Source organism: Humulus lupulus, chromosome 3, assembly GCF_963169125.1.
Source record: "Humulus lupulus chromosome 3, drHumLupu1.1, whole genome shotgun sequence".
In the NCBI taxonomy this organism is placed as follows: Eukaryota; Viridiplantae; Streptophyta; class Magnoliopsida; order Rosales; family Cannabaceae; genus Humulus; species Humulus lupulus.
Genome location: NC_084795.1, coordinates 283731501 through 283744879, shown reverse-complemented (window position 1 = coordinate 283744879; position 13379 = coordinate 283731501). Strand labels below are relative to the sequence as shown.

Genomic DNA, 13379 nt, shown 5'->3' with positions numbered 1-13379 from the left:
CATGTCTGAGTGTGACCATGCGAAGACATCCTGGTTTTTCTTGAGGAAGCAAATTAATTGCTATTTTGCTTCGTCTTGGAGGTGTTTTCCGACCTTTACCTTCTTCGAGGGTTCAGCATCATCGAGCTGAACTTCTTCGAGCTCTTCCAATGGTTCGAGGTCAACCTTCTCCTCGATCCTTGGATCGATTTCCTCATCAATTTCTAAAACCGTCCCATCCTTATTTTGTATGATAACGAGTGCTTGAGCGCTCGTTTGTTTCTTTCCCCTCAAAGAGATACTATAACACTCTCTCCCTGCCAATTGATCTCCTTTCAATGTTCCGACCCCGCTCGGAGTTGGGAACTTAAGGACTAGGTGCCTTACAGATGAAACTGCCCCCAGCTCGACCAGGGCGGGTCTCCCGAGCAGTACATTGTAGGCAGATGGTAACTCTACTACCACGAACTCCATCATCTTGGTCACCGAGACTGGATAGTCTCCCAAGGTCACAGGGAGTTCGATGGACCCCATACAGGCGGTTCCTTCTCCAGAAAAGCCGTACAAAGTGGTTGCACAAGCCTTCAGGTCGCGAAGGGAGAGTCCCATTTTCTCTAGTGTTGCTTTATAAAGAATGTTAACTGAGCTCCCATTGTCTATGAGAACTCGGCGCACTCTTTTGTTGGCAAGCTGCAGGGTGATGACTAGTGGATCGTGATGAGGGAACTGGACATGGGAGGCATCTTCCTCGGTGAAGGTTATAGGTTGAGTTTCAACCCTTTGGCTTTTTGATGCCCTTGGTTCGGGTTCATAAGGAGACCCGTCCCCCGTCTTCAACTCATTCACGTATCGCTTTTGAGCATTTCTACCCCCTCCTGCAAGATGAGGCCCTCCCGAGATGGTTATTACATCATCTCCATCAATCGGTGGGGGCCTGTCATCTTCCCGAGACCGGGAGTTATTATTCTGTGCCGCCGGAGGCGCGGCTATTCTCTGGCTTGCAGTGGTCTGTCCAGTATTCTGGTTTTTGACATACTGCCTAAAATAACCTCTCGAGATCAACCTTTCGATCTCTTCCTTCAGCTGTCGGCACTCATCAGTTGTGTGTCCGGTATCTCTATGAAACCGGCAATACTTACTGGAATCCCTCTTGGACTTTTGATTCCTCATTGGGTCCGGACGCCTGAAGGGGACCTGGTTTTCATTAGCCAGGTATATGTTTTCCCGAGACTCGTTGAGCTCGGTGTGCACTTTATATACGGAGAAATACCTTTCTCCTTTCTTCTTCTTTCCTCCATCAGCCTCGGGGTTATTTCCCTCGCTCTTTTTCCTCTTGGAGGGATTCTCCGAGGTAGGCTGTGGAGCTATTGGGTCAGCCGAGGTTGAGGCGGAGTTAATGTTTATCGTTGTAGTTTCGGTCTGCGAGGTCGCCTTGAGCGTTGACCTTGCCTCCTCTACATTGACAAATCTCTGCACCCGTCTGTTAAACTCGGTTATCGACCTCACCGGTTTCCCTTGCATGTCATCCCAAAGGGCACTCCCGGGTAAAACACCAGCTCGGATAGCCATTAGGTGCCCACTGTCATCCACATCTCGAGCTCGGGCGACCTCAAGATTAAATCTTGTCAGATAGCTTTTCAGTGTTTCGCCCGGCTGTTGTCGGACGTTGGTCAAAGTGGATGCCTCTGGTCTGACTCCCATCATAGCCCGGAACTGCTTCTTGAAGTCCCTAGACAACTGATCCCATGAGGTTATCGAGTGTCTCTTGTACTTCTCGAACCAACTCTTGGCAGGTTCGGCCAATGATGTTGGAAACAACATGCACCTGAGCTCGTAACCCACGTTACTAGCTCTCATAATAGTGTTGAATGTACTCAGGTGGCTACATGGGTCGGTTTTTCCCTCAAACGCTGGGACGTGAGGGATCCGGAACCCTTGGGGAAACTGAGTGTTAGAAATATTGGGAGCAAACGGCTCGAGCTCCTCATCAGAGTCCTCATATCGACCGTTCCCTCGTTCATTCTTTAAAAGCCTAAAGGCTTTTTCGAGCTGATCAACCCTTTCTTGGACTGGGTCCTTAGGCGGTGTCTGGAATTGCCAGTCATTGATTATGATCCCAGGCCCGCGTCTCCGTGAGGGATCTCTACGCCCGTTTAGGTGATTCCTTAGGTCCGGATTCGTCTGATCTTCCTTCCCCCTGCTCTGATTCAGATGATTCCGCAGGTCGGGACGGGTCTTGCGGCTTCTAGTATTTTTACGACCTTGGTCGCGTTTACTGACGGACCTGGTTTCTCCGGACTCGTCACTGGTGAAACTTATTGATCAGTCGTTTCAAGATGGGTTCTTCCCATGTCGTCTTGTCTCCGCAGTGCGAGACTGGGACGTCTGACTTCTCTCAGATTGTGCGCCTCTCCGCTCCTGGAAAGTCTCCCTGTGTCCTTGCCTATCCCCCGTACGCCCTTGATCCTGATTCTGAACAGGTTGAGCGTTTCTGCGGGGAGGTGAAGGATATCTTACGGGAGATGGAGGGAACCGTATAGGTGACGGTGGCTGCCTCCCTTGCTTCGGCCTAGAGGGTCCAGAATTTGCCCGAGATGGGCCAGTCGCGTTCGGTGCGCTACCAGGAACCTGAGTCCGAGCCTCGGTAGGAGCTCGGTTATTCTCAGTTCCTGCAGGTGCTTCCGCAGGTGGGTTAGGCGGGACCCGAGCTCGAGTACTCCTCTGGGGCCTAGGAGGAGCGGATTGCTCTGCTGGTGCCGGAGGTTGAGTCGGCCTCCTTGTGGCAGCATCTTTTCGTGGTCTTCCACGGGGCCTCCGGGGAGGAACATGCACGTCCCTTGGAGGAGGGGCTTGGTTTTCGCGCGAAGGCGGGGGCTGAGCCACCTGCGCCTCCGCGGCTATCCTAGTCAACTCCTCATTACGTTTGTTGGCTTCTGCCAACAACTGTTTCAGCTGCCGATTCTCCAATTCTACAATAGGGACATAACGCTCAGGATTGTAGTACATGTCCTCATCCCTTGGTTGTGGAGGTGGTCCCCGGGAATCAGAGGACCCACTTCTTTCATCAGACTCTGGGTTCTCCATTGGTTGTTTTCCAGGACGTCTTAGGTAATTTTCTTCAGGAGTGTTCTGATTGTTTGCAACCATGAATCTCTCAGGGATGAATGCTTAAGGCTCTCAATGAAAGCACCAAACTGTTGACGCCGTTTTTCGTCAACAGATAAAAGAAGAGCACAAAAACAATGGATGACGATGGCCAAACGGAACAAACAAATCAAACACACGATTTTTTTACGTGGTTCAGCAGTTAATTCTGCCTAGTCCACGAGTCTCTATTATTAATCTTAAGATTATCTCTGAACAATTATTTAGCATGAATTCTCTAGAGTTTTCTCTCAAGGATCAGAATTTCGGTCCCTTACAATGGTGCATGGCTTCTCTATTTATAGAGAAGGATGCAGAATACTATCCCACATATTTTGGGTAGTTACTCTTTTGTGAATAAAATAAATGACTTTAAATGCCTTTAATCAGATAAAAAAGGAAACATCCCTGAAGACCAGGGGACGCATAACTGACTAAATAATATCCCACGATTCTTGGGGATTTACATCAATAAATGAGGATTACATCTCATGTCTACAATACTTGTAGATATTCAAGGTGGTTATAGCGTATCTCCAAGGCTTCAGCATCTCAGGTTTCATGTCATTGTGCGAGCCACTGACATCTCCCGAGCTAACATTGCTTTCAATAGTACATCGAGCTCAAGACCCATGCTCCGAAGTTCCTGAAGATGAAGGTGTTCTCGGAGCTACCTTTCGAGATCGAGATCATTTCGAGGTCATCGCATTCGAGATCATATATCATACTTTGCATGCTCGATTTACCATCCTAGAGCTTACCCTAACCCTCACGAGATCATTTAATGCGAACTCAGCTTTCGAGGTCATACTTACTATGGCTCGAAATCTGGGTATAACAAAAATAAAAAAATATTTATAGCTTGATGAATAGTATTTCACTACATATAAAGAAATACTATTCATTTAGGTAAAAAAATATAACTTTACATCATCCAATGGAAGACTACTTAACTATTTTTTCTCTTTATTATAAAGAATAACACATTTTAGCTCATCCAATGTAAGTGTTCTAAGAGACATATCTAAATCACTTGACATAAAGAAAAGTAAATTACAAATAACATAAGTTGTGTTTGATAAAATTTTTGTTTTTAAATTTTTTAAATACAAAAATAAAAATATTATTTTTATTTTTAAAAATTAAAAATATGTTTAATAATTATTTTTGTTTTTTTGCTTAAAAACAAAAAATAATAAATGCGTTTGATAACTCTTATTTTTATTTTTTAACAATATAAAATTAAATGCTGATTTAAAGAAGAGAAAAAAAAAAAAACTAAAAGTTTAAAACAGTTTAAAAAAAATTTGGAAGTGAAAATTTTCTATTTTCAAAATTTAATAAATTTTGTTTAAAATTTTAAAATCTAATAAATAAAAATAAAGTTACCGAAAACTATTTTTATTGTTACCAAACAGCAACATAGTAAGCCAAAACAAAACTGGTCAAGAAATTATTGTTCCCATAATTGTATTATACCCAGTTTGGTCAAGCAATCTAATCCAATACAAGAATCTATTGAAGAAACAATATTTGCAGAAAACAAGTTTTAGAAAAGATCAAAATCTCAACATCTACATCCAAAAAAAATACAATGTACATAGTACATAGTACAATATCAACAACTATAAACATTTTTCTCAATAAAACTGAACAGCTCACCCTCACATTGTCAAACCTCAAGAAATCAAACCAAAACTCATTCTTGAAGAAGATGTTGATCAATCAAAAAATACCAAAGAAAACCACACTACCAAGATCAAAAAATGAGACCAAATGAAACTCATAACTATGAAAGAAAACCACCAAAAAGATATAAAAAATAAAAAAATCGTTTCACCACTTTTGTTCTCACTCAGAATCACTTGAGCTCGAGCTCGAGCTGGAGCTGGAGCTGGAGCTGGAACCAGACTTTGCTTTATGAGGACTTGGCTTATCTTTACCGTCGTCCGTGGTTGCCTTTGGATTATCCATTGAGATGTTGGAGCCATGGTTTGGTTCATCAGAAGCAGTTGAGGATTCATGTTTTGGTTCATCAGCAACAATTAAGGATTCATGTTTCGGTTCATCAGAAGCAGTCGAGCTACCTTCTTTGACGCCAGATGTTATGTTGTCTGATTCCACTTCAGCGGAAGAACTCACTTCATTTACTCCCACTTCAGCTGATTTATTCTTGGAGTGCAAGGGTGTTGGAAGCTCATCAGAACTACTTTCAGAGACTTGCTTCAAAGCCATGTGAACATCATCGAAAGATCGAGCCTCAGCGACTTGCAAATTAGAAGTGGTTTCTAGGGAACTCGCTTCATTTACTCCAACTTCAGCTGATGTATTCCCAGAGTGCAAGGGTGTTGAAAGCTCGTAAGAACTACTTTCCGAGACTTGCTTCATAGCCATGTGAATATCATCCAAAGATCGAGCTTCAACGACGTCCAAATTAGAAGTGGTTTCGGGGGAACTTTTAATATATTCCAGGATTTGCTGTTCCTCAATTACACTAGGAAGAATGACTTCCTCAACATCTGCTCCCTCATGAAGTTGCTTAAAAGCCAAGTCAATATCATTAAGCGATCTTGCTTCAAGAACCGGTAGTACCGAGCTTGTTTCTGTCAGGTTTAAATTACTGGGAAATAACATCAGTTCAGGGTTGGTATTTCCAACATTAGCGTGCTCTAGTATCAGCTCGGAACGGAGTGACTCATCAAAATCTTTCACACTGAAGTCCCCAACTGTATCCAACTCAGACAGTAACTCTTCATCAATATCCTTTATTTCATCAACCTCTTCCTTGATATATTCTTGTTCAACATGGGCTTTTGGTTCATAATCAAAGTGTTCCACGAGCTGAGTGTCGTTATCATTTTCATTTCCACCGAGGATGCCATCCTTCAGAACAATTTCACTAGCGAAGGGTTTGTATTCAAGAATGTCACATGGAATTGCAGCAGAATTAGAAGCCTCAAAAGATAAGTTGGTCGAAACTTTGTCCACAAGATCACAAGCATCACCATGGACGCTTGAATCCTCATTAGTCTTTTCCTCGATAATAGCTGGTTCCTACAAGATATTAAAGCGCTCACAATTAATCGTCCATGCAACGATCAAAATAGTTCTGGCCAAGTCTTGATGTTGATTGCAGACATCAAAAGCACTTAGCAAAACTATGAACAAAAATGCTTTAGATAAGAAATTAATATTGGTTTAATTTTGTGCATTTTGGACATACAAACATAAAAGACCTTTGATAAAATAAACAATCATTTTAACTTGCTCAATTTTGAAAAACTTACAAGTTACATAAACAATAAATGCAAGGGCATTCCAATTCTTTTGATTTTTTAGTAAGAACTAAGAACTCTATCCTCCACTAAAGGCAGTAAATACCATTTCAATGACAAGGAAGAAGTTATTTTATGTTATTTGACAAAACAAGTGCATGAACTCAATGTCAATGTATAGTTAGAAAACCACTCTTTTAAGGAGGAAAAAAAAAGGTACAAACTCAAAAAGAAAAAAATCAAACAAGAAAAATAATTGTATGACTTACATTAAGTATACCATGATCACCAGCACATGCATCTACCACAGGTTGCTCTTTCTCCAATTCTGATGGAGACTTTTCTGCAAAAGCCATGTCTTCATAATCAGTACTTGAAGAAGCCACCATCAAATCAAAGTCCCTGACTTCACCGCCATCGTTTGCATCAGAATATGACGAGTGAAGTTGGTCCTGTTTAGCCTGAGTAATTTCTTCCTCATGTATTGGCTGCTCCATTTTATGGTCATTCTCAAATGAACATGGATGGATCACAGAAGCTTTCTCTAAACCAACAAGAGTTAAATCATTGCGAGGTGAATGCTGGTACGTGGATTCCAGCATATTCAATTGCAAAGCCAAATCCTGGGAGCTCTCAGCTTGAATCTCTGAATCAGAAATCAGTGACTGGACTTGATTCTCTTCAGGGTGAATGATTTCATCTTTGAATGTCTCTTCCACCAATGATCTTTCAGAAGAACCATCTAAATGGATTTGATCCTGATCAAGATGAACCATTTCTTCTTGAGCCACTAGATGTTCCACAAGAGATTCAGATTCTAAAGAAGACAGATTGGAGCAAACCGACGCCCGCTCAGCAACAGTTGAAGACTGATGTTCCAGTTGTGCAGGAGCAACTAGATCTTCCAAAGATATCTGATCACTTAAAGCCGCTGTATCCAATTTCTCATCTTCAGTTTGGGGCACTGCAATGGGATTTTCAACATCACGATTTGACGAGCAGACATGATCATGCTCATCAGGAATTTCGCTTTCCTCATTTATATTATCAACATTTCTTATTAGAACCTCCGAAGAAACTGAACCTGATTCAACTGTAACATGCACAAGTGAAGCTTCAGGCTCTACAGATTCGCTTTGATCACTATCTTCCGGACCAACCCCTGATAAAGCAACCTTTGAATCCTTAAACTCACTGGACTCTAGAACTTCTCCTGAGTCCAATGGAATTTCTTCTGCTGCATCTACCTTAGAAGAAGAAGAAACCATCTCTTCACAAACAGGCATATCCTTCTCTATTCTCTCATCACGCACTTCAGACTCTCGGTATTCAAACGAAACAGAATTTTCTGCTGAGGTGGGAGATTTAACTATATCAGACATTTCTTCTTGCAAGTCCGAAGAATCAGACAAAGAGAGTAACCTTTCAGCTGTTGGGGGGCTTATATCATAAACAGGGTCCTTAATCTGATTGTCCTCAACCACCCCACTTATGATTTGGAATTGTGAGTTCTCCAAAGAACGTTCTGCCGAAATGACAGAATCGTCAACAAGATCACCCCCTACCCTAAAACTTGTTGAATCGTCCTTATTTTTCATATCGGTAATTGGGTCATCCACTTCTGATAATGAAGATAAGCTAGATCTGCTACTGTAATCTTCCCTGCCAACTTGTTCTGGTTCCACATGACCAGCTGTCTCTCCTGTTTCAGACACATTCAGGTCAATTTCATGGTGATCTTCCACTTCCCCTAAATCTATTTCGACTTCATCATCATGTTGAATATCTCTTGCAGAAGCCTGCACCATATCCACCGTCTCTACATCTTCAGAGGATCGACTTCCCCGTTCGAGAAGATCAGAAGCCTGGTAAATGGTGGAGAGTAGTTCAGCATCTTTAGAAAAATCTTGCTCAATGAGCCTCTTCTCATCTGCATCCGCTAATGAAGTCACGGATTCTGTATCAGGAACTGAGCTCAACTTTGAATCACTAAGTTCACTTGATTGCCTCTGGAATGATGGATAGCTTGTTCCTTCCGAAGCCATTCGTTCTGGCACGAAAACAGGCTTCCACTTAATGTTTTGCTTCTCTTGCCTGGAATTTCCCAAGCCTGATGGTCCCATGGTGAAACTTTCATACCTGCGAAACATGTCTTTTTGGTGAAATGGCAAAAACTCCTGCTCAAAATTGTCTCCTTTCAGATCAGGTTTCTCTTCAGTAGAGTCATAAGGAAGATCAAAGGGATTTCTTCTTGGCAACAAAATAGAAGGAGCAGAGCCAGGAATTGGTGGTAAGCCCAAATGTTCATAGGAATCAAAGGGGCCATCAAAAGGATTCTGTCTGGCTGTCGAAATTGGTGCAACGTTGAAAGGAAGATCAACACTATCAAAATCGATTAAATTCTTCTCAGCCAATAATCTGAAGCTTTTTCGTGCTCTTCTCCTTGCAATGAGATTCTCCAGACGTTGGTTCCTTTCAAGTTCTGAAGTCCCTAAGTCCATAAGATTCTTTTCGTCGTCTTCTGTCCATTTGATTGCAGACTTACTTTCATCCTCCTTGCCAACATGTGGTTCTTCGTCATCGTCATTGTCCTCGGCACCATCCTCTTCTACCTCATCTCTATGGTTTTCAGATTCTGCATCAGACTCAACACTATCGCCGCTTTGATGAGAGTGCTCGGATGCACCATCAGAATCACCATGGGATATATGACGAGCCAGTGGAGCTTCTTCATCTAAAAGAGGGTGTAGTTCATCAAGCAGTGGAATTATGTCAGCCATTGAAGCATCAGGTGACGAACTCTCCGCCCTATCAGACTCCGAATACGAAGAATCATCATCATCCTCGTCCTCATCCTTACCAGCTTCATCATCACCACCAGCAGGCAGAGAGGACTCCAAGTGATCTTCCTTGTGAGCACTGATAGACTCTTCAAGCGATTTAGCGAATTCCTTCAAAAGAATCTCATCCCCCAAATCTTGAACCAAAGAATACTCATTCTCAACAGCTCTCTCATCACTCAAAACCCCTTCAACCCTCAGTTCCTCATCAAATATTTCCCTCTTCTTTTCAAACTGAAAACCAACAAATTCTCTCTCCACTTCCTCAATCTCTCCCTTCTCAGTATGAATTCCCCTTGAAGTCTCATCAATGAGAGGCACACGATCAAGAGAATCAACATCAGTCTCCAACTCAACCCTGACCCTTTCATCCAATGACCTTGTATCTTCAAAAGACTTCTCTACTAAACCCCCTACTCCTCCTCTATCATCTTCAACATATCTTTCTATGACAAAGCTCTCATCTTTCTCAACAACAATGGTACCATTCCCAGAAACCCCAGCTTTAAGAGAAACAACATCTTGTGTAATCTTCTCCTCCTTTTCGATTTCGGGTACGTTGGACTGCCCAAAACTCAAAAGGGTCCCAAGCAAAATAGCAGTACAGACCAAAACAGGGGAAGCAGACAACAACAAAGAAAACAGAAAAGGAAATGATCTGTACATAAACATCAAAAACAACACCATACCCACAAGAAAAGGATGGTATCTAGCTGATCTGAAACAAGCCTTGATCGAAACTATTGCCAATTTCCTGGTCCGGACACCAATTTCCATTAAAGATCCCATTTTTTTTTCTTAACTTCTTTGTCAAAAATTCCTACACAGTTCAAATTATGATAACACGAAATGAATCACCAACACTACAGATCGACGAAAACGAATTACCCATTACAGAAAACACAAAACCCAGCTCAAAAAAAGAATGATCAAAGAGAAACTCACCTCAAAAGTTGGAAAATTGAAAATCGCAGAAGAATCTGAAGACGGAGATGAATCTAGTGAACAAAAAAGAAGTGGCTGAGCAAGTCAGGTGTAAAGCGATTTCTATTTCTAGCAGAGATAATTAAGGTGATACTATCCAGCTTGGACCAGGGAGATGGAAAACGAAAAGGAAAAAATAAAGAGAAAATGAAAGCAAATGGGGAAAAAGACAGAATCTTTGTGGTGCTATGGCTTTGCTCTGTATAATTTTTTTGATTTTTGGGCAAAAAAAAAGAAGAATGAAATGATTTAGAACAGAGATGAAACAGCCATGGGTAGCTGTTTTTCTAGAGAATGGGGCGGCAAGTAAAGGAGAAAAAGAAATGGGAAAATAAGAAAAGAAAAGCATAAAATAAATATGTCTACTTTTTTGCTTATTTTTTTTAAATAAATAAATTCATGGTTATCATATTATTATATTGGTTATTGTTTCTGATTGGTGAACAATTTTCGGCTTGATTTTTTTTATAATCGAGTATATTGTTGTTATTTAGAGTATGCTGTAAATTTTTAGAAAATTTCGAATAATTTACCGTGTCGAAAATTAGGTTCAGACATGTTATTTTCCACGTGCATAAAAAAATTAGTCACGCGTGCAATAACCTGTTTTTATGCTAGTTTTTGACACTGTAAATTCTTCAGAATTTTCTGAAAAATTTACAAGATGCTCTAAATAACTACAATATATACAGTCATAAAAAAAAATCGCGTCAAAAACTGTTCACGAGTTGATAATACAAAATTACTCTAAATTTCCTATCATATTAATCATGGGATCATGGGACTGGGATATAATCTTTCTCTATTGTGATTCTTAATGATAAAGACTCAATTTTTAGTTCTAAATGCACAAAATTACAATGTATTTGTAACCATTTTGATGAAAAACATCACATGTTATGGTTTTCAATTATGATTTCTATCACCATCATATTTTTTTTTAGGAAATTATTGTTAGGTAACTAAAGAGTTTCTCATTCAAAATAATCATCACTCTTGAGAAGCAAGGGATTGAAAATTATGACACTCATTATTTGTTGAGTGTTGTGATCAAAGACTCTAACTTTGGGATAAGTTCACAATATTCAATATCACAATGTATTAGTCTCTTTGTTCATATTGAAATTTAGAGTGAAATTAAAAAAGTACTTTTAGGTTAAGATACTTGGATAAAAGATTTTGGTTTGTTTGTTTCTAAAAGGACAAAAGACTCGTATAACACAAATTTCACTAAACAAAATATATATATTAAAAAAAAACTTATTTTAGTTATGGTTTAGATAGTCTAATTCAAATTAATCTTTTGGAATCTCAAAAAATATGTTTTAATATAATTATTTTTTAAAATTGGAATAAGAATAAAATAGTAGGAAATTTCTATGGTCTGGACTTTAAAAAGAGCCCTGCTGGTAAAACTTTTTTGTATTTTCAACCCGTAAATAGTTTTCACTACGATTTTTTTTATGAGCATTTTGTAAATTTTTTAAAAATTATGAATAATTTACAGTACCAAAAATTAGTTTAAAAATAAGTTGTTGCACGTGTAACTAATTTTTTTATGTGTGTGAAAAAAATACGTTTGAACCTAGTTTTCGGCACTGTAAATTATTTAGAATTTTTTAAAAATTTGCAAGATGCTTTAAATAACTACAATATACACGATCATAAAAAAAATCGCACCAAAAATTGTTCACGGGTCAAAAATACAAAAAAACACCACCGATAAAGCTCTTTTTGAAGCCCCTACTATAGAATACTATATATATTATACAAAAAAAAAAAGAGGAAATTTAAAATTGCTTCATTTGTTTCTTGAAAGAGCTTTCTAGATAAGCCAGTGAAACTTCTTTAAATAGAATTTTGAAAAGAAACAAATACTTTTGAAAATTCACATAAATAATCTTTGAAGTAACTTTTAGACTTCAGAAGAGTTTTATAAAGTTAAAAGTGTCAACGCCAAGAAAGAGACATTTGATTTTGAGCTGATTAATGATACGTGTACCAAAACATGACAATAATTAACGAGATAATTTCAATTAATCAATCAAATTTATTTCAGACGAGACCTATTATTTCAAAAAACACTATCACATCAATTTGTATAATATTTTGGTACACAAATAATTATTTATTTACATAGTATTAGTTGCACCTTAAAATATGTATTACTATTTATTATAATAGAAAAGAATCTACTAAATTTGACTTAATACACTATTGTATAGTTTAATAGAATATATAAATGGAGAATGTTAATGGGTAGATGTGAGCTTAATTTAATATATATATATATATTTATATAAATGAAGAATGTTAATTAATTAATATAAAAAAAAAAAAAGAGAATGTGTTTGTGTGTGGAGTGGAGTGATGATTAGAGTTTCTTGGTGTTTGGCCTCTTTTAAATATTTTATCTTTTGATTGCTTTCTTTACAAGTTGGCGGTTGGAAGCTGTGTTTGACACTGATTTTGTTCTCAAATAATCTTTCTTTCACGTTCTTCTCCATTTTTTCTTTCTATGTACTAATAAAATAATACTACTATTATATTATCTATAATAATTGATTATAAAGCTTCTTTTTTTAATCTTCTTTTTAATGATCGAATCAATAATTTAGTGTAAATGGTATTAAATTATCACAAGATCCATTCCCATTCCAATAAATGAGAATGTGGCTCACTTTTGAGTTATACATTTTTGGTTTAAGTTAAAGTTTGGTAAATTATACTTTTTTTTTTCTCTATACCCATTTGATCCTAAGAATGATTAATAATTTATTAATAAAATTAAACAAAGAGTATTTTGGTTGTTTTAAATTATATTGACTAAAATCTAGTTTAGTTCATAGTTTTTTTTTTTTACAAAACCTAAAGTTTTTTTTTTATTATTATTTGAAATGAGTGTCCACAATGGTATAGAGAAGAAGCAACCAAAATAGTATAAAACCTAAATCATATTGCTCTTTTTATTTTATTTTTTCTACAATAGACATTTACATTTGGTTAATATTTGTAATAATAGTGTGGATTTTATTTATCAAAAGAGCATGATTAAGTTTGATTAATTTATGAGTATTGATACAAATATTTTTAAAGAAATTTGATCCAAATATAAGAGCATGGTTATAGGGCAACATTGTCCCCAATAGCACTTTGT

At 38.3% G+C, this 13379-nt stretch overlaps 1 protein-coding gene across 1 annotated transcript; it reads right to left on the bottom strand.

Annotated features, from left to right (window-relative positions):
* Positions 1–4655: 4655 nt before the first annotated feature.
* Positions 4656–10540, bottom strand: LOC133824815 (uncharacterized). The gene is made up of 3 exons (XM_062257789.1): positions 10184–10540; positions 6668–10058; positions 4656–6177 (listed from the first exon to the last, which is right to left on the bottom strand). The coding sequence occupies exons 2-3, from the start codon at positions 10025–10027 to the stop codon at positions 4975–4977; spliced, it is 4563 nt and encodes a 1520-aa protein (XP_062113773.1). The 5' UTR covers positions 10028–10058; positions 10184–10540; the 3' UTR covers positions 4656–4974.
* Positions 10541–13379: the final 2839 nt, after the last annotated feature.